Source organism: Xiphophorus maculatus, chromosome 9 (assembly GCF_002775205.1).
Source record: "Xiphophorus maculatus strain JP 163 A chromosome 9, X_maculatus-5.0-male, whole genome shotgun sequence".
Taxonomy (NCBI): Eukaryota; Metazoa; Chordata; class Actinopteri; order Cyprinodontiformes; family Poeciliidae; genus Xiphophorus; species Xiphophorus maculatus.
Genome location: NC_036451.1, coordinates 15194200 through 15214484, shown reverse-complemented (window position 1 = coordinate 15214484; position 20285 = coordinate 15194200). Strand labels below are relative to the sequence as shown.

Sequence of the window (20285 nt, the reverse complement as noted above, 5' to 3'; positions counted from 1 at the left end):
CAAAGCTAATTTGAGGACAAAAAATTGTGAAAATGTGACTAACAATAATTATTTTCCAGAGACCCATGTACCAGCCTTCAGGAGAGTCGGACAAAGAAAACAAAAGAATCGGGGTTTCACAAAGCCCCTCAAGCAGTGACAAGTCTTTAAATGAGCAGCCGCCACTGCCATTATTCAGGTACTGACATGCTGCAAAATGTTTGCTAGTCTGAGTGGGAACTTCCTTTACATTGTAGAGTAAGAAACGCCTCAGACATAAAATTAGCCACAAATAAGACTCAAAGGTCAAAGTTTCTATATCTTATCTGGTGATGCGGTATTCTACCCAGAAAAATCAACCATTGACTTGAACAGACAGGGCTTTTTTTGGTTAACGACTAAAACACAAATATTTTTAATATCAAAGGAAAAAGAAAACAGTATGTGCAGTCTCCTGTAATCGGTGCATGAAAGAACACAAATTATTGACTGACTGTTTCTGTTATGTAATTTAAAAACAATTTTTAGTCATTTTATTTTCACTAAATAATAATATCACATGTATGGATATAGAGAAAGATATACTGATAAAAGAAAACTGCCCAAACTCTGGTAAAACTGTACATATTTTTGTTCTACTTTAAGATATTTTTGTATTGAGCAATAGTCGTAATGTATTTGTTTGAACTGGTGTTCTTTCGTTATGTTTGATTCACTTATTTTTGTTCTGATTATTTGTGAGCCATCTTTCTTTTCTAATCTCTCGCAGGAATGATCTTGGGTTTACCTCTGTGCTTCAGCCTGATCATCTGAATCCAGCTTTTCAACCCACCAGCAGTGTACAAGTAGCTTCTAATGAACATCTTCTCTCTCAGCTTTTAAGGCTGGAGGCAGCATTAGCCTCTAGTAACAGAAAGTACACTGAACAGCCGGCTGCAGCGCCTCACCTCCTGTCCCCGACCAGAATGTCTCGTATTGAAGCCCTGAAGGCAAAGGCCACATCCCTCTCAAACCGTATCGAAACGGAGGCCCGAAGGTTTGCAGGACAAGGGATCAACTATGGTGCAGCAACTTCCATGGATGTTGATACCGTTTTGCAACCCAGAACCTCTAGCCTTGATGTTGATCACTGGACAGGAACCGTTGCTCATGCTACAGAAAATAGCGACTTCTCCTTTAGGGCACAGAAAGCGTTCAAAAATGCAGCTAATACTTCATATACTGGCATAGTTCTTCCAGGAGCAGGGAATCCGCACGACTTAAATGAAAAGACACACACCAGTGTGACAAATCCACATACTGGTTCTCCTGGTGTAAATGGGTTAACTTTAAACACTTACACCCAAGAAGATAGGAGGATTTTTGGTGACTTGGACATGGAAGAGAGAACAGAAAAACTAGTACAAAGAATAAAAACAAAAAAACCGGAGAATCTGGTGTATCCGTATCAGACTGATCTCCACGATTCAAGTGCTGGTTCCATTAGTGAGGGTCCTCTTCTTAGTGAAGGAAGTTTTTCTGAGGAAGATGGAAGTCCTCCTCACTACACCAGTAACCATGGGTGTAATTTAGATTACTTGGAGGCTGAGGACTACAGCGCAGGTAAAAGAAGTCATAACAAGCGTCTGTTTGAGTTCCAGAGGGAGGCAGCACAGTATACAGCCCTCAGCCCGCCCTTTACACAACTTAATGGCAGCAAAGCACCATGGGAAGAGCTGAACAAAGGAAGTCCTCTGAGCGTAATCAATATTTTCACAAAAAATGTGCAAGGCCATGTTAAAGGTAAATTCATCCATCAGTGGTTTCCGTTGTAGGATGATTCTACTGTAAAATCCAGTTTATTTATGAGACACACACAGTTGGAAGTAACACGATATCTTCTTTTCTCCACTTTATATTTTAGTGAGTGAGAGAGCTTCAGGGAATAATTCTCCACTTCCTCATTCTTCACACTCCGAAAACAGCCAAGATGAAGCAGCAGTCTATGAGGATGACTTTGTTTCATCACATAGCAGCAAAACCAGCAGCCATCTAAAGAGAGGCCCCAAGTCGCCCAGGTAACAGAAAAACTGAGGCGTCTTTAGCATGACCACTGGGTGGCATTCATGTCACACAGCTGGAAAGAATGAATACTTTGCACATATAAATATTTCCTTGAGTTTTAGCTTAAAGACTAAAAAGCATTATTAGATATATTGTTTCTGTATTTTGGTGTTTGCACATGTATCAGGAAGTGTTTTCTGGTTGTTATAGCGAGTTGCGTATTATATTGCAAATGGCCACATACAGGTTTGAGTTTGTGTAATGACATAAATTCATTAATAATATGCATCTTATTTAAAATATAATTTAATTTGATCATTTATATAGATATCTATCCTAATTGTCGTGGTAAATGTTCCTTTGTTTTACCTGTTTTGTGTTAGCATGATCACATTAAAAAGCTGATCAAAAGTTGAAGTCATATTAGAACAGAAGTGATTTATTGCTAACATTAATCTTTTTATTCATCCAGTCACTCACAGCGCATTTCCCCTGGTTCAACACCTGACTCCTCACCGCTTTCCAGGCACTCCACCAGTAAAAGAGGTACAATTGTTTTTTGGCTTCTTTCTGTTTTGAACAAATTGGAAATCAATTATTATGTCATTAGCAAAGTTTAAGCATCTGTTTTAACAACAAATTAAACTGAGCTGAATTTTTAAAGCTTAGTTTTATCTTTTAGTTGTAAAATTTGGTACAAAGTCATCCGTAACAAGGGTTCACAAAAGATGGGTTTGAAAAGTTGGGTTGAAACAACAAGTGGTGTGGATTGAGGCAACCTTAAAGAAATTGAAATAGAATTTTATCTTAGCATTAATAACAAAGCATAAAAATTACATTTTGCTGTGTTTAATCACTGTGCCCATTTTTAAGTGCTTGTTAGCAGGTATAAAATAAACTGTTTTATGTATCTACAGCAACTATTTCAGACCAGAGTGACGCAACTCTTGTAGAAGAACAGAGGAGTTCACCGCTTTCAGAAACTCTCTCCTCTGACCACAAAAAGAGATCTTCAGACAGAAGTTTGAGTCAAGCTCAGGCCAAAAGTGCAGATTCTGACACATTAGGAGAACCTTCAACCTATTCTCCTCAAAGGTAAAGTCCCATGCAAATTACAATTAAGAAATCAGTTTGTTTAATATGTTATTGTACAACCTACGCCTTAAATCATTCATATGCTTCTTCAAAAAGACCTATTGTTCTTGAAAACTCATCCATCTTATGTTGTAGTAGACTTACTACCTTCCTCCAGCCCGATAAACACACAGCTTCCTCTTGCTAAACACATAATCACATTCACAATGGATGGCTGTGAAAGACATTGTACGACTCATCAGTGTATTATTCTGATCTTTATGAGGTGTTCTGTACAGTGGCTTGGGAGTGAGCCTTTCATGAAAATTGAGTGTTAACATGAGTTTGCTTTTATTGTATTTAGCCTTCTAGGCTATTAACAATTTTTAAAAGTATTCTGCCAAATATATGTACTTTTATTAGACAGAATCATTCGAAGCTCTTAAAGAGACGTTTTAGGAAACAGTGGAATCTTCGTTATTTCATTTGAGAAAACATTTGCTGGAAAAACCAGTTTGACTTCATCGTAAACCTGAAACATGATCTACTACCAAAACTCTGTGCCACCATAGAGTATAATAAGACCTCAGTGCTTCTAGTAACAGCAGCGTCTGAAAAGCAGGAGTCATCTAATTAGCCGACGTTCCTGAAATTACTCAAATTTAGTTTCATGTCGTAAACAAGTCAAATTCAAAAGTTTGGAATAGCTAAATAGCGGACTCAAAAAGGATAATGTTGCTCATCGGAAGCAACAATTATGCTTATTCAGCCGAATTAGAGCAACTCAACCACTATACACAAACCTAAACTTCAGTTTGAGTTTAAAGAAAACATTTATTTTGAAATGCTTTCTTGCTTTATTCTTAAGTTTAAATGCATAAAGCTTCCTCATAGAGTTCCACTTATTGCCATATGTACGTATATATAGATTGAACTGTTGTTTAAAATTACTTGATTTTTCTTTTTATCATTGATGTACAGTACAGACCAAAAGTTTGGACACACCTTTCTAATTCAATGGGTTTCCTTTATTTTCATGACTATTTATAAGGCAAGAAATCCCACTTATCAACCTGACAGGGCACACCTATGAAGTAAAACCATTTCAGGTGACTACCTCTTGAAGCTCATCAAGAAAATGCAGAGTGTGTGCAAAGTAGTAATCACAGCAAAAGGTTGCTACTTTGAAGAAACTAGAATATAAGGGGTATTTTCAGTTGTTTTACACTTTTTTGTTTAGTGCATATTTCCACATGTGTTATTCATAGTTTTGATGTCTTCAGTGTGAATCTACAATGTCAATAGTCATGAAAATAAAGGAAACTCATTGAATTAAAAGGTGTGTCCAAACTTTTGGTCTGTACGGTAGTCCAGATGATAAAGTATGCAAGTGTTGTGTCAGGTCTCTTAAATCTATTTTTATTAAAATACCTCACTACAAGTATACAAAATTCTTTGCTGCTCTGTAGAGTGACAAGCTGCTTCACAATAAAATTAATTGATTACATGAATAAATTGTATTTTTAATTTTATGTACAAGTAAAATATTTATTTTATGTCTAAAAAAGTCTAAAAAAATTGTGAACACTACCAGATCTGTTGCGACAGTGTAATCTAATAACCAAGGTTGTGTATTGATCCCTTGTGCTAAAGAGGGTAGAGTCCAATTTAATGCAGCTGTGTGTGTTTGTTCTTGAATTTATGCTTGTATTTGTGTGTGTGTGACAAAGAAAAAGGGTTCTGGGGCAGAATCGAAGAACTGCATTCAGATCTGCAGCTATAGACTTAACAATTTTTGATAGTTAACAGACAGAAACACTGGTCTTGTAATTTCCCTTATATTTCTACTTTCCTAAAGTATTTATAGTGTCTGGGAACAGCCAAAGGTACAACAAATATTTGACTGTTTGCGTCAACATGTAACAGCTGGTCAGTCAGGAAAACTGCTATGTTGTTGCTAGAGATTTGAACTTGATATGTAAATCAAGCTGTTGTAAATAAAAGTCTTAACTTCCTTTTCTACTTTCCTAAGCTAAAATAGGCTTCTCTGTGCACTCAGGTTAAATTGATTTTAAAGTTGTTCCAGGCTCTCCACCATCTCTTCTTGGTAAAGATTATTTGCCACCAAAGTGAAATTTACAAAAGCACGGCTAATTACTAAAATGCACTTAAACAGGGATGTGTGAGTGTTCTGCTGTCACCCTGTTTGTTTAGCAGCTAGCGCCAAGCAACACGAGCAAGCAGCAGTTCAACACAAGTGTAGCAAACAGTGGCCACTTTGTTTTGCAGGTTGGGCGGTATGCCAAAGGGAAAGAGAATTTTCCTCTTAATCTCTCTTCATGAAGAGATACTGGGTTTCATACTGGTACCATGAAACCCAGGTGGCAGATTCTTTGAATTCTGGGGTGTGTCTGTATTTCCTATGATATGAAGGCTTTAAATTCTGGCAAGATTCTGACATTATGACAATCAGCTGTTAAATTTGCCTCTGATTAAAAGGTTTTGCATATAATTTGTATGTTCACAGACATAATATCTAATGTTTGCTTTTACAAATGGCTTCATTTGTTAATGGTAAATTGCATCTAACTTTGAAGAACACTAGCCTGGTAAAAACCAGCCCCTTGTTCTGTGCTTTGCTTTATCTAGGGGGTTTGGAGCCTCTGGCATTGAAAAACTATTTATTCTGGGAGGCTTGGGCTCTTTTGACTACAATTCTAAAACCGCGCCAAAAATCAGTGTCATCATTCACATATTCCCCTTTGGTTCGCTGTTTGGGCTGGTAAAGCATCTACTGGAGGAAACTAAGTGAATCAGTGAGCTGTGAAGCAAAATTTGAATAGAACGGAATAGGACAGGAAGGCAATGGTCAGGCTAGAAAAACACATGAAAGATGCATTTTTTATTAGTAATTGGAAAGCAAAATAAAAAGATCATTTATAAAATGCTAAAGCAACAAGAGCAAAAGTAATGTGTTTATGAATCAATTCTCAGTCTTTAACACATTACTCAGCAATAAACATTATTTGTTCAACTTAATTATATTTTATCACAATTTGAACATTAAGTTATCCTTCTGTAGTTACACTGCCTGGCCAAAAAAAAAGTCGCCACCTGGATTTAACTAAGCAAATAGGTACAAGCCTCCTATTGGATAAGTACTGCATAGGCGATTATCTTTCAGCTGGCAACAAGTTATTTAACCCCAGCTGATGCAATGAGTAACTCCTCATTTCTTAAACAACCATGGCAAAAGACACATCCTGTGGTCGTGGAAAAGACGTTAGTCTGTTTAAGAAGGGTCAAATCATTGGCATGCATCAAGCAGAGAAAACATCTAAGGAGATTGCAGAAACTACTAGAATTGGGTTAAGAACTGTCCAACGCATCATTAAAAACTGGAAGGATGGTTGGGAACCATCGTCTTCCAGGAAGAAATGTTGTCGGAATAAAATCCTGAATGATCGTGATCGGCGATTACTTAAACGTTTGGTCAAATCAAATCGAAGAAAAACAACAGCAGAACTCAGGAGTATGTTTAATTGTGAACGCAAAAGCATTTCCACATGCACAATGCGAAGGGAACTCAAGGGGTTGGGATTGAACAGCTGTGTAGTCGTAAGAAAACCTCTAATCAGTAAGGCTAACCAGAAAAAAAGGCTTCAGTTTGCTAGGGAGCATAAAGATTGGACTCTGGAGGAATGGAAGAGGGTCATGTGGTCTGATGAGTCCAGATTTACCCTGTTCCAGAGTGATGGGCGCATCAGGGTAAGAAGAGAGGCAGGTGAAGTGATGCACCCATCATGCCTAGTGCCTACTGCACAAGCCTGTGGGGGCAGTGCTATGATCTGGGGTTGCTGCAGTTGGTCAGGTCTAGGTTCAGCAACGTTGTGTGCCCAAAGAATGAGGTCAGCTGACTACCTGAATATACTGAATGACCAGGTTATTCCATCAATGGATTTTGTCTTCCCAAATGGAACGGGCATATTCCAAGATGACAATGCCAGGATTCATCGGGCTCACATTGTGAAAGAGTGGTTCAGGGAGCATGAGACATCTTTTTCACACATGGATTGGCCACCACAGAGTCCAGACCTTAACACCATTGAGAATCTTTGGGATGTGCTGGAGAAGGCTTTGCGCAGTGGTCAGACTCTCCCATCATCAATACAAGATCTTGGTGAAAGATTATTGCAACACTGGATGGAAATAAATCTTGTGACACTGCAGAAGCTTATTGAAACAATGCCACAGCGAATGCGGGCTGTAATCAAAGCTAAAGGCGGTCCAAAAAAATATTAGAGAGTGTGACCATTTTTTGGTGGCGACTTTTTTTTTGGCCAGGCAGTGTGTATTCTTTCATTGGAACATTGTTACATTTTCTTGTTTCCTTTATCTCTGCTTTGTGCCTGTATGTGTTTATGGCATTCCTGTCATTCTGTTCACCTCAGAGTTGCTTTAGCCAACCAGATCATTTCTGCAAAGACTGGCTGTCGAATTTAGAAAGTATGTAGCAGTGCTTTAAATTTAATCCAAATGTATAATAAAAAAAAGATTGAATTTGCTGTGTAGCCACAGAAAACATTATTTTAAATATATAACTGTTTTGTTTTTTGTTTCCTATATTATTTCTTATAAGATCTCTATGGATTAAAAATGTAAAATTGATTCACCTCATGTTGAGGAATTGCCATCAAACACCTGAAAGTTACTTATACAGTTTCCTCAGATGAGCAATAACCTATTTTTGATTTGTTGTTTTCACAGACCCAAACTGGTTTCCTCGTCCTGTTCTCCAGACCTCAGTTCTTCTCTAACGGCAGACTCTCTCAGTGAGCATGTGAGAAGAAGCTCTCATAATCCAAAAACATCCAGCAGAGCAGAGTCATGGTCCACAGGTACATGAAAAGCACATAAATGATTTATTGATTTTTATTTTCAACCAAATGAAAAATAAATATACCAGATATTTCTCACCTTGTGTCTCTTTGTCCTTCTAGGTGAGCTACAATATTCCCCTGCTGTCTTGCAGCAGCGCATGGCAGCAGAACTGCAGTACTTAGAGTCCATTGAAGAGTCAATCAAGCAGCTGGGAGACGTGGAGAAGCTGATGGGTGTGTCCATGGCACAACAGGAGAGTGCGTCATTGACCCAAATGCTCAAGGTAATGAAGAACATTTGCTAGTTGGAGAAGATAAGGAGGGGAATCTATGTTGTGTAATTACCTGCATCATTAATGTATAGATAATAGTCGTTACGATAGTTTTATCAATAAAAATAGTGGCCCTTTGTAGACTGTTGCCTCAACTCAGCTATGCTGTATTCAGAGCATTCTAGTATGTAGATAGCTGAAAAAAATCCCAACAAAGCATTTTTTGCTATTTTGATTTTGCACACATTATTACAGTGGCATTTTTGATACAATGGATTTTTTGGCTCTTGATTTAGCTATTTTGTTTAGTAAAATAATCAAAGTCTTACAAAAGCTACAAAAAAGCTGTTGTCCCTTGAAGACATTTTGTTTTAATATTACTGTACTTGTACCCGTTCCTTGAACTTTAACCTTTAGGCCAAGCAGCACCGCCATGAGCAGGAGCTCTATGAGCTGAAGATCAAGACTGAAAGAGAAGCTCTCGAGACAAAACTCCAACTAGAAGAAAACAGACAGAGGGTTGCCAGAGTAATACTCCCTTTTTTTATTATACATATTTTCTTTGAAGATTCACTCTTGTTTTTCCATGTTTTCAATTCCAAAATGTAGATGTTTATATTGATGTGTGTGCAATGTTCATGTGTGATTTTTGTCTAGGCTCATTTAGAGCTGCAGGAAAACTTGGCAACATCACAAAAGCAAACTTTGGAAGGTCTCCAAGAGTCAACTTCTAAGATGATGAGCCAACAGACTGAAGCAGCACGATACACAGCAGATGCTGCCCGACACATTAAGGAGGTTAGCAGTAACTTCCTTCCTCTTTTGTCCGAAAACATCTTATGCTCCAGTTTTTCATCAAAAGCTGATTGGTCCGATTGAGAAAAAAAAGTCAGAGGAGAGACAGAAGAATACTGTGTAAACAGTTGAATGTTTACTTAATGACTGGTATCTCGTTTTGTCTCTGGCTTGTCAGATGACAGACCTGGCACGATCCCAGATTGCGGGGCATTTGATAATCCCACCTGTTGCCACTGATTCTGCGATGTTGGTCCAGCAGGAAGAACTAAGTAGTTCCTACACAAAGCAGCAAGACAAGGCAGACTCTAGCAGGTAAACCACAACATTCTTTGGAGTTCATGCACAACCCTCAACTGAAAATATTGATCTTTACACGTTTCCACATTTGTATTACTTGTTTAAAGTGGCAGTATTATGCGAAATCAACTTTTTTTTAGGTTTGCATGTTCTAATGTTATTTCCTCATTAAAAACATACCTAGAGTGTTACCTTGATTATTTTATGCATATTTCAGATGTCCTTTAATCTCCCATGGCAACCATTTAGCTGTGCAAAATGCCTGGGGGGAGGGGCTCAAAGTTGTAGTTTGCAAGTTTCTGAGCTTCAGCGTTACAGAGCAGTTCTCCACACGCAATCACCTAGTGGATCTGCGCATCAAATCTATGTATATGTAGATAGCATTTTTATAACAAATTAAGTTAACTTAGTTACTTGATTGTGCTTTAAAATGGAAAACACTTAATACACCGATCACAGTTTCTGACCAAACTCCGATTACTGATCTTTAAAAAGTCTGACCTGTTGTTTTCGATTTTGCAGGTTTTTTTATTTTATTTTTTTTTTTTTTCTGAAATCTTGCTAGATATAGCAAGAAAGTCACTGAACTGGTAACAGTGGGGTGACTATTATTAACTGTGAACGTGTAGACATGAAGTGGTGGGCCGGTCTATCAGTCAAATTTGTCTTAGGGGAGAGCAAAAGAGGCAGTGGTTGATTTTTAGACCTTTGCTGAGGTAGATAAGAGCAACTACACGTGTAAGTATCGGTCGATCACTGATCTCCCAAATTTAAGGGAATTGGCACCGATAAGTCATCTTTGCAATAAATCGATGCACCCGTACAAAATACTGCACTTTTAAAGTCATGCTGCATCTATACTTACGTCTAGGCTAAACTAAATTCTAAATTGAGTAAATAATTCTAAGAATTGTTCAACAAGTTGTACAATTTTGCAAAATTGTTCCAAACATCTCACAAACTTAACTTTGATGCAGTAAATAGGTTTTTGTCTAACTAATTTTCCTTTCTGGATTTTATTTTAGATTTAAAAGTGAGGTTTCAGACCGCAGGACCAGGTCTGGAGAGCCCTCAGCTTCACAAAACGGCCTCAGTCAGTCTGACTCTCCATCTTTCAGAAGACCAAACATCAGGTACCAATCGCCTTCCTTATCTAGCTCTCCATCAAAAAGCAACAAAATACACTAAACCTGCTTAATTCTCCATCCTCAGTGGATCTCCATATGGAAGCATCCAAACCAGTCCATCACATGCTCCATCTGATCACACAAAAAGGCTGAACACACAGTCTGGTGAGAGAAAACAGAAGAATGAGAGAGTTGAGGAGAGGATGAAGGCGGAAGCAGCCAGCTGCTCTATTGAGGAGGATGTTGTAACAGCAGCAAATGACTCACTCTGCAGCGAAAGTATTGCCTCTGCAGGGGACGAGAAAGGTACTGAACAGCAGGCACAGTCTGTAGGTTCACGCATCCATTTAGTAATCAGAAGCTAATGGATCTCTACCACCAGCATAAAATCCCCAACGGAAAAGCACTGTTGCCCTTAATTGTTCTGGCATTGAACAGTAAAGGTACAACATACAAATCTTGTCTGGTCCATCAGGAGACACTACATCTGTGGCCACTGAGTACTCTCTAAAGTTCGATGAGTCCATGACGGAGGACGAGATAGAGGAGCGCTCTTTCCGTTCTCTGCTGCCGTCCGAAGCTCATCGTCGGGGAACTATGGAGAAAAAGTCGCACCATCAGAAGGAGGGGGACGCAGTCTGCCTCAATGAAATGTTGGTCCCAGAGACGGGGTCATGCAGTTCCTTCAAGGTGAGAAGATGCTGCAGACATCCATATAAACTCTTGTTCTTCTGTTATCAATAAAAATCATTGCAAATAATTACCATTCTGTTTTTTACAACCTAAATGGCATGTTTGAGCATGTTTTAATTTATTTTAACCACAATTAACATTTCTTCCTACTCTTGGCCCTCCTGTAGTCTCATGATGCACACATAGCCTTTTCTGGTGGGCAGGACAGCTTTTCTCAGTTCACAATGGAAATGGTGCGTCAGTACATGAGGGATGAAGAGGTAAGATTGCAGCACCAGAGCTCTCTGCTCCATCTACGGCAGAAAGCGCTTAAGGAAAAGACGAGGACAGAAGTAGCCTGGCTTGAGCACCAAAAGAAAAAGCTGAGAGACAAAGGAGAGGATGACAAAATGCCACCAATCAGGAAGAAGCAGAGGGGACTTCTTCTGAAACTCCAACAGGAGCAAGTATGTTGGGATAAAAATTATGCTTTGGCTATTATTCCTGTCTTTCTCTTATAAGGGGCCAGTGTTTTATCTTATTATGCACCATGATGTTTTCACAGGCTGAGATCAGGAGACTCCAGGAAGCCAACAGAGCAGCTAGAAAAGAAAGGCAGTTGTTGCTGAAACAGCAGGAAGAGATTGAACGGATGAGAAACTCAACACTTAGACTGAAGGAGCGTCTCAAGTGTGCAGAGGGAGACATTCCCCCTGTAAGTACTCACTTACCCTCAGCAGAGGGAAGGAAGAACAGATTATTTGCTCTACAGAAGTAGAGCCTAAAGCAATAAAGGAACTCCCTTTGTGTGTCTCTTGTAACATCTGCAGGAGACGCCAGTGTCAGAGCCTTCAGGGTCTGAGCTCTCACAGAGACTTCCTGGTGAAGTCCGCACCTCCTCTCCTTCACTCTCCATTTCTGGAAGTGAGACCAGCAGCATCATGCAGAAGCTTAAGAAAATGCGATCTCACATGGATGAAAAGTAAAGATTTTGTTTTCAGTTCTATACATTTATTGGTACCATTTATCAAGATTTCATTTATATATTATGACATAGTCCACTACCTATAATTTTTGTTTTTCATATAATTCTTTTCCATCTTATCACAAGTTTAACATTTCATTTGTGCTTTACTGTCAGTGTGCTAATATTGCTCTATTGTTGCACTTATACTGCTGCAGTTAACTTTAGCTTTTACAGCTTTTTATATAAAAAAACTTTGTGAGAGATTATGAATATGTCTTAAAATATGAGCAATTAATATTAACATTCATTTTCAGTAAAAGCAGATAAAGATCAAAACGGATCCCATAGTTTCTTCTGGGCACAGGGATCAAACCTTTACCTATAACTGCTTCAGGACATCTGAATTCAAGGTGTGACGAATTGAAGGTGTGTGACTTAATCACTTTGTGTTTAAGTCACTAACGAACATAAATGCTTGCTTATGAGGAAGCTACGGTTTTTAATTGAACCGTGTTGGATCAGGGACACATCTAAATGTTTTATACCCCTGCTATAGGGTTTAGTCTTGTTTAAGACCTAGCAGTCTGAACTATTGCATTTTCTTAAGTTTTCACATTTAGACCTCAGCTATAAAGACTAAAGATCTTGTTGCCAGTTTGTGCTAACGCAAAACAATTTCTAACATTTCTCACAAAATACCTGCATTTAATTCTATTTTCAAATATATGTATACTTATCAATGATGTCATGGAGTCAACAGTGGAGAAGAAAATGGTAAAAGTAACAATTCCAACCATACTGGTAGTTTTTTGGTGTTTACACACATCAATTAAAAGTTTTATCAGATTGTTGTAACACTAACTCACAATTCCTACCACAATAACATTTTTCCCAATAATAATAATAAACAGTAGAGACTGCCATTCCCCAGTCTGAAGCTGATCCTAGCTGACTAATTTTTTTTTACCAAAGAAATATTAATTAATCTCTTTACACTTAGCTGTAATGACACATAACCATTTCCTCAACACTTTCTGTGCAATAGAACCACATTTACTCATATTACTCTCTCCCTTTCTCTCTACATGTTCTTTCCCTTTTTATCTCTTCACAATGTGTGTGTGCGTGCGTGTGTGTGTGTGTTTCTGTACCTTTATGTGGCTTTTTTGACTTTGTCTGTTGCGTGCTTGTGTGTTGTAGACACTGTTCCCCTGTCCACTACTTCTTCTCTGTGTTCACGGCCCACCACTGGGCCTCCCTCAGTGTCTGTCTTCCCAACCTCCACCCTAAATTCCAGCTCTTTATCTACAACCAGTTGGTCAGGTACTGTACAGTGCTCTCTTTCTCCACCTAGCTCTGCTTGGCTCCATTCCCTCTCCCACCCCCACTCCAGGGAACATGCTTGTGTGATCCACTGGGACTTTGTGGAGGGTGGGCTGGTGGTTAATGCCTGATTGAGTGTGTGTGAGTGTGTGTGTTTTTCTTTTTTGTGGGGTCTTAGGAGGGTCTTTGGGAAAAGAGTTAAAATGAAAGCTACAAAGGCGCCCATGGAAAGCTGCTAGAATAAAATAAGCTAATCTTCTGACAGTTTCAACTTTGAATAAAATTATTTATGTTTATTTTGAGTATTTCAGCATTTACTTAGAAGGGAATCCTTAAGCTTTATTTTGTGTGTCTGATATTCATGAAAGTACAAATTACTTGCTGCTTTTGATGGTCTATGGTTATGTTTATTTAATAGGAGTCTTCCTTGTTGGATGGGAACTTCACTTATTTCTTTTCTTCAATTTAAGTATTTTCCCCCTTTCTCCTCTCTTTATATGAATTATGTTTAAAAAAAATCTGAGGCCCTTTCTAATTGCTACACATCAATGGGCTGTTCAACTGCGGCCCAGTTATCGATGACAGACACATTTTGCAATGAAACACTTTGGCTCACAAGTGAAAGATCTTGTAGAAAACAGATCCAAGATGGTGTCCTCCATTTCTGTAATGAGCTCTCTAAATCTTATCCTGCTTCTTTACTATCCAACTGTTGCATCGAATGGATAATAAGTACAGATGGTGCCTGGCTGTAATGGAGTTTAGTGTCCGAGTTGTCATCAGTATGCATTAGGTCAAGAGAAAAGCTTCCTAATTGGATCACGGCTAAATAATACTGCATTGTAATAGCACCCACAGCTGTGGTAGATAACACTGCAAACACATCTACAGTATACTTGACTTCTTTTTTTATCTACAGTTACAATGTTTTGCATGTAGAGCTTATAGAGTATAGCATGGTTTGGAAGACAAGGACACATTTTCAGAACAGATAATAAAATATTAGAACGTAGGCGTTTTTCAAAAAGACAAAACTGTCAATGAGTTTCATATATTTTCATTTCATCTTCCAGTAATTGCTAAATATGTCTGATGTGTGTGAGAGAACAGCAACCTACCCCTAGCTTTGAGTCTGATGCATGAATTTGAAATCTACACCCTTATTTTTCTACTCCTCTTTCAAACTGAGCAACATTTCATCACTTTTTTTTATTTTCTGGGTATATTATTTTTATTTGGAGAAATATTTCAGGCATGTATGGAATGTGTGTGTTTTTTTTCCTGTGTGTGTTGCACAAAGGTTTGAGGTGAGTTTGCAGTAATAACTGGGATGTCTTGGTGATTTGGGTGTTTTAGATTCTTTAGAGGTCCTGTTTAACATTTATTCTCTTTGTCTTGTTTCTTCTTTTTCCCTCATTTTATGCTGCTATTTTTAATTCATTTTCCACTTTCTTCTTTCACTCTACTCCCATCTTCATTTTATCTTTTCTCCTTACATTTCCATCCTCTTTCTAAATCTATTTATCCACTTCCTCTTCATCCTTTGGTTCTTTTGCTGTTTTTTTTTAACCCTGCGCCTCTGCAGGTTTCTGACCAAGCGCGAGCAGCAGCTGATGCAAAGGCGACACCATGCAGAGGAGCTGCTCCAGTGGAAACAGCAACTGGACAAGGAGGAGGCGGAGGTACGAAGGATGGAGAAAGAGGCCGTGGCCGCCTGGGACCAGAGAAGACCTCGGGACAAGGACCATAAAACACCTGAGAGCATTGGAAAAGAGATCAGTGAAAATGAACTGCAGGCCTCTAACCACCAAAGCTTAGAGGCCAGATCTGACAGTGAGAAGGGTGAGGCTGTGCTTTCAAATCAGTTTATTTCCTGGTTCTTATTGGAGGTGTACAGGATAGTTTTCTTAGATTCAACCAGATTAAACTTTGTAATTAATTTTTTACAACTTTTCCACTCTGCATCAGTTTTTTTATTTCCCCTATTAATTACCGTAAAACAAGCTTATCTTTGATTCTGTAACAATATATTCTGCAGCTTTGCTTAACAGTTTCAGGTGTGAATTTAGAACCCTTTTTTTTTTCCAAGAATTCATATAATTATCTTTAAAATTTAAATTTGTTTAATTTGTTTACTTTTCAGAGCTTGTAAGTGAGGACAATTGCTCCTCAATTACAACCGAGTCCAGTATACACACAGAGGCTCCGGCTTCTCAGCACCCACTCAGTGCGTCCTCAGCACAGCCAGCTTCAGTCGCTGAAACACCTCTGGCCTCAGTTCAGAACAGCCATGCTACCTACACACAGGACTTTTCCACTGAGTCACAGTTACCTGCTGTAAAGGTAAAAGAAATGTTTTGTGGTCACACTTGTAAGTTTAAAAATGTTGAGAATGTTTTGTTCTTACACACACATCCGTAATTGATGCACATATTTTATCTGTAGTAAACGTCCCTCTTTCCATTCTTCCTCTTCCTGTTTGTTCTTTGCAGTCCTCTTCAGTCGAAGGCAGCCGCAGCCCTGCTGCTTCTCCATTAGACAGCAGCAGTAAGACCAAGATGCAACCCCGCTCCACCTCCCGGACACACAGTGAGGTTTTCCCTGAGGTCCTTGGAGCCGCCACAGCTATGCCGTCTGGTAAGTTGCTCTTCAGAAATGCACACATTTTAGAGACTTGGTGTTTTTTAAACTTGTTTTTAGATAAATATGGGCGAGATAAAGCACAGAGTGGACATAATGCAGCCTATTGTTGGCACCATGTGGTTGAATGTGATGTGATGCTGCCAGAAGTACATTATGCGAGCACTTTATTGATGCCTAACTGCTTTGCTCTGGGATAGGAGAGGCAAAAACTACATTTTGCTTAATGTACAACTGAAGTTTTGCTGGCTCAATTTTGCAGTTAAATGTTTTATTCATTTAATTCACCGTCAGGCCGCAAGCATAAACCTTTAAGCTGCATAATTCTCTTTGTTCATTGTGTTTATGAAAATGAACCTTACTCTCTCTCAGTAAAGAAAATGTACAGTAATACCCCCAAAAATGTGTTCTAGTTTCTCTGGGCGAAATGTGGATTATCCTCTACAAAACACTGGACTAATACTGGGTTCACCTCCAAGCTGTGATTGTTTACATCTGAATTTTCTTGTTGAAAACATTTCAGACCAGAGTGACATTGAGAGTCGTATCAAGGCACTGAGGGAAGAACTGAAGAAACGTAAGATCATGGCCCACCAGCTGAAAAAAGAGCAGAAGAAGCGGCACAAGGAGCGCCTGAAGGCACAGGAGGCAACTCTGTTGAAGAAACTGGAGGTAAATATGTTTGGATAATCATATATGCATTTGAAATAATGTCTAACTCTTTTAATTGTTTTGGCAAATTCATAATAATTACACCTAATTTATTTGCCTTTTGTTTTTTTTTCTAAGAACTACAACAATTTTATTGAGAAAACGAAGGCGGAACTGAACAAAGAGCCAGACTCAACTCCTGAAACGACGTCACGCATAAATGATTCCAACTACATTTTGGAGCAGTCATCTGTTAAACCCTCTTCACACAGGTACAGGAACAAAATGTAGGAGCTGCTTTCAGTATAGTTTCGTGTAAAATGCAACAACATACAGAATCCTGCATAAATATTTGTACTTGGTTTTGATCTTATTTTTTATGTAGTCAGGTGAATTCTGACCACAACTAGATGCACTGAAGTTTATTCAGGAATATCTGAGTGAAGGCAGACTGAAAGCAAATTCACATAATAATTTTCAGCTTTGTATTTTGTAAAGAACCATGTATAATTTCCTACTTCACATTAGAATGAAATAGAAATGCCTTTGAAAAGCACCCTATGTACATCATATTTAAAAAACATGGGAATCATTTTAATGCAAACTCCTTCTCAGGTCTGACGCGATCAAAAGCTCCGCCTCTGACCGGACGCTTATTGATGCATCATTAGATCACAGTGAGTAGTTTATCGAAGAGTTGCTTCCATATGAAATCTATTTAAAAAGTAGCATCATTTTAAAAAGATCCTACAATAATGCTGTTTTCCTGTTGTGGCAGATGGCATTCCTCAGCCGAACCATAGCAGAACCGCATCCAGAGATTTACCCGAAGATTCTCCCAGTGTCGTCGTGTACAGCAAACCAGAGAGCGATCATCTATCAGAGCCTCTCTCAAGATCTTTTTTCAAGCCAGAGTCTGAGGAGGAGAAGGCTTTGTCTGATCACAGATCTGACATTGAGGAAGAGTTGGATGTGGAAGTGAACTCCAGGTCTGAGGATGAACAGTCTCACCACCTTCTCAGACTCGACTCTCAGGAGAACTTAACTGCATCTGAACGTGTTCCGCCTTTTGCTAAGGAGGAACATGAGCAGTCTCTGTCTGGCAGTTTAGATCAGGAAGAGCTGAAGAAACAAAACAAAATACCCGAGGCGGAGGAAGCTGTGACGTTAAATAATATTACACCCGGAACTCCTTTTTCAGCTGTTAACCTGGAAGCTTCACCACATTTAAGCCGCAGCCCTTCACCCACTGAGCACCCTCTCTCCCCACACTCAGTGGGTTTCTCACTCAATAAAGATCCACTCATAAAGGAAGTTGAGGCTTCTGTTGGAACAGACGGTTACCAGGAGGACTTTGAATCAGCTAATTCTTCCCCTAGGGACGACCATATTTCTAAGCATCAGTCTCAAACCTCCATTCCCCACACAGAAACTAAGCATTCAACTAAGGAATCATCCAGGGCAACCCCTCCATTTGACCATCAAGATGAAGAAGAAGAAATACCTGAGGAGATGAGTCAGCATTCTGGCATCAGTGAAAAAAGCCATCATTCAGAAAAGTTACTGGAACTCCAGAAGAAGGAAGAAGATATAAAATTAGACAATAAGACAGAGTTTCCCAGCCATGCACCTGCTTCTGCTCCTCCCATCGAAGATGAAATGCTAGGTTTCCACCTTGGAGACCGGGTTCTTGTTGGAGGTGTTCAGCCGGGCACACTGAGATTTAAAGGTCCGACCAGCTTTGCCAATGGCTTCTGGGCTGGCGTGGAGTTGGACAAATCTGAAGGGAGCAACAATGGCACTTATGATGGAGTTGTTTACTTTGAGTGTGAGGAATCGCACGGCATCTTTGCTCCTCCAGACAAAGTCTCCCATCTCCCAGACAAGTTTGAGCTCTATGCAGATACCACAGAAGATGAGGACTCTTTCTTCGACGACTTATCTGATAAAGGCGGGAAAAAACACAAAAAGATTAAAGACGATTCTCAAAAACGGGAAGATCCAGAAATGCGAAATGAACAAACATCTGACAAGGAAACTAAATCTAAAGATGAAATGGTTTTGGATGAGAATGATCAGATTCCACTCAAGACCAAAGCCCACCTCAATTCACAGCACCAGAAAGAACCTGAGCATCAGATTTGTAACGGCAACATGAAGGACATCATTTTGGACTTTACTGATGAATCCCGCACATTCCTCATCCCGGACAAAGATAGAATGGAGGAGAAGAATGAGAAGACGACCGCCATTATTGAGACAAACGATGTTGACATCGAGAAGGACTTGATTCCTACGGATGAAATCAAGACTGATAAGAGAGAACAGAAGAACAGGGATCTGGTGGAGACATTTGCAGATGAGCTCATCAACAACTTTATCAAAGATTCCTTTAAGCAATGTGCTGAAATAAAGAGGGCTAAAGAAGGAAAGATCAGAAATGCCAACCAGTTAAATGGATGTTCGTTTGTTGAAAATAACGACAAGAAATGGGTCTCTTCAGTGGAGCAAAAAGACAACCTGCCCTTCTTTCTGCCGGCTGAGAAGGAGGAGCTGTCTTCTCCTGAACTGTGCAACAGATCAGTGAGTGTGTTTCTGATACTCGTTTAAGAAGAATTTTAAAACTCTTGAAGTAAATCTCAAATAACCTTTGATGATGCAAGTTTTAGAAAATGACCTCTGGCAAATCAATGAGAAAACACCAGCTGGGATATGACTTCTAGTTCTGGCAAATAGAAGTTGTTTATTTGAGCTGGAGGTTTTTTAGTGTGTACAGTCAAAGTCCAGCCTTGTGTTGACAGACTATTGATGCGCTGGTAAAACTGAAAGTTGTTTTATCTTTGGAAGCAGAAAGCACAGAAACGATTAAAGTGTAAAAGTATCAAACACAAGGATATGATTGGACTAGTGCTGACCTGTTACTTGTGCTTACAAAAATCTTTGATATTCTCTAATTTGAGACTGAAAAAAAGTATTTTCTTCCCCCCAGGAGAGTCCAGTGTTTGGCCCCAGTGGTCAAGAGAAGCTTGCTAAGCGTCTGGCTGAGCTGGAGCTGAGTCGTGAGCTGCTGGAGGATCTCGGTGATGATCAGGACTGGTTCGATGAGGACTTTGGGCTCAGCTCACGGAGACAGCAGCAGAGACTCAAACAGAAAGAAGAGCTGGGAGGTGAACTCGGGAGGTCAGCCTCATCATCAGGGCCGCACATGGGGGGGATGGTTTCATCGTTAGGTGGGGAATCACAGGTGAAGACCCCACCGAGACCTGAGCTACCCCTCCCCTTACCTCCCAAACTACCTGAGCAGCCCGCCATGGTTGTGCCCCACTCGGCCACAGAGGTGGAGAAAATGGTCCATTCTGCCACACAGGAGATCTGGGAGACCTTTCATCTGGGAAGGGAGGGGGCTCTTATCCTTGAACATCTTCCAAAGCCGACGCCTTCCCTGGAGTATTTAGGTAAAGAGTCCAGCAGCCAGGACCAGGAAGCCCTGTCCATCAGCAGCTACAAAAAGGTAAAACTAAGAGGGGACAAACCAAGAAAATAAAATTGACTAAAACAACCA

The 20285-nt window shown here is 39.5% G+C and overlaps 1 protein-coding gene across 2 annotated transcripts in view; it reads left to right on the top strand.

Annotated features, from left to right (window-relative positions):
• The window catches only part of cep350 (centrosomal protein 350), a 36868-nt gene that overhangs the window by 11468 nt on the left and 5115 nt on the right, over nt 1-20285 (top strand). The window contains exons 11-35 of one of the 2 annotated variants that reach the window (XM_023339104.1): nt 60-178; nt 749-1761; nt 1883-2036; nt 2495-2568; nt 2940-3117; nt 7864-7994; nt 8097-8260; nt 8666-8776; nt 8906-9046; nt 9222-9358; nt 10369-10476; nt 10556-10776; nt 10946-11160; nt 11331-11609; nt 11708-11857; nt 11973-12124; nt 13310-13432; nt 15018-15274; nt 15576-15775; nt 15925-16069; nt 16596-16744; nt 16862-16995; nt 17339-17400; nt 17502-19306; nt 19713-20234. In XM_023339104.1, the coding sequence (XP_023194872.1) occupies nt 60-178; nt 749-1761; nt 1883-2036; nt 2495-2568; nt 2940-3117; nt 7864-7994; nt 8097-8260; nt 8666-8776; nt 8906-9046; nt 9222-9358; nt 10369-10476; nt 10556-10776; nt 10946-11160; nt 11331-11609; nt 11708-11857; nt 11973-12124; nt 13310-13432; nt 15018-15274; nt 15576-15775; nt 15925-16069; nt 16596-16744; nt 16862-16995; nt 17339-17400; nt 17502-19306; nt 19713-20234 (6744 nt within the window). The remainder of the gene's footprint in view (nt 1-59; nt 179-748; nt 1762-1882; nt 2037-2494; nt 2569-2939; nt 3118-7863; nt 7995-8096; nt 8261-8665; nt 8777-8905; nt 9047-9221; nt 9359-10368; nt 10477-10555; nt 10777-10945; nt 11161-11330; nt 11610-11707; nt 11858-11972; nt 12125-13309; nt 13433-15017; nt 15275-15575; nt 15776-15924; nt 16070-16595; nt 16745-16861; nt 16996-17338; nt 17401-17501; nt 19307-19712; nt 20235-20285) is intronic. The other variant, XM_023339105.1, reaches the window with a different exon arrangement.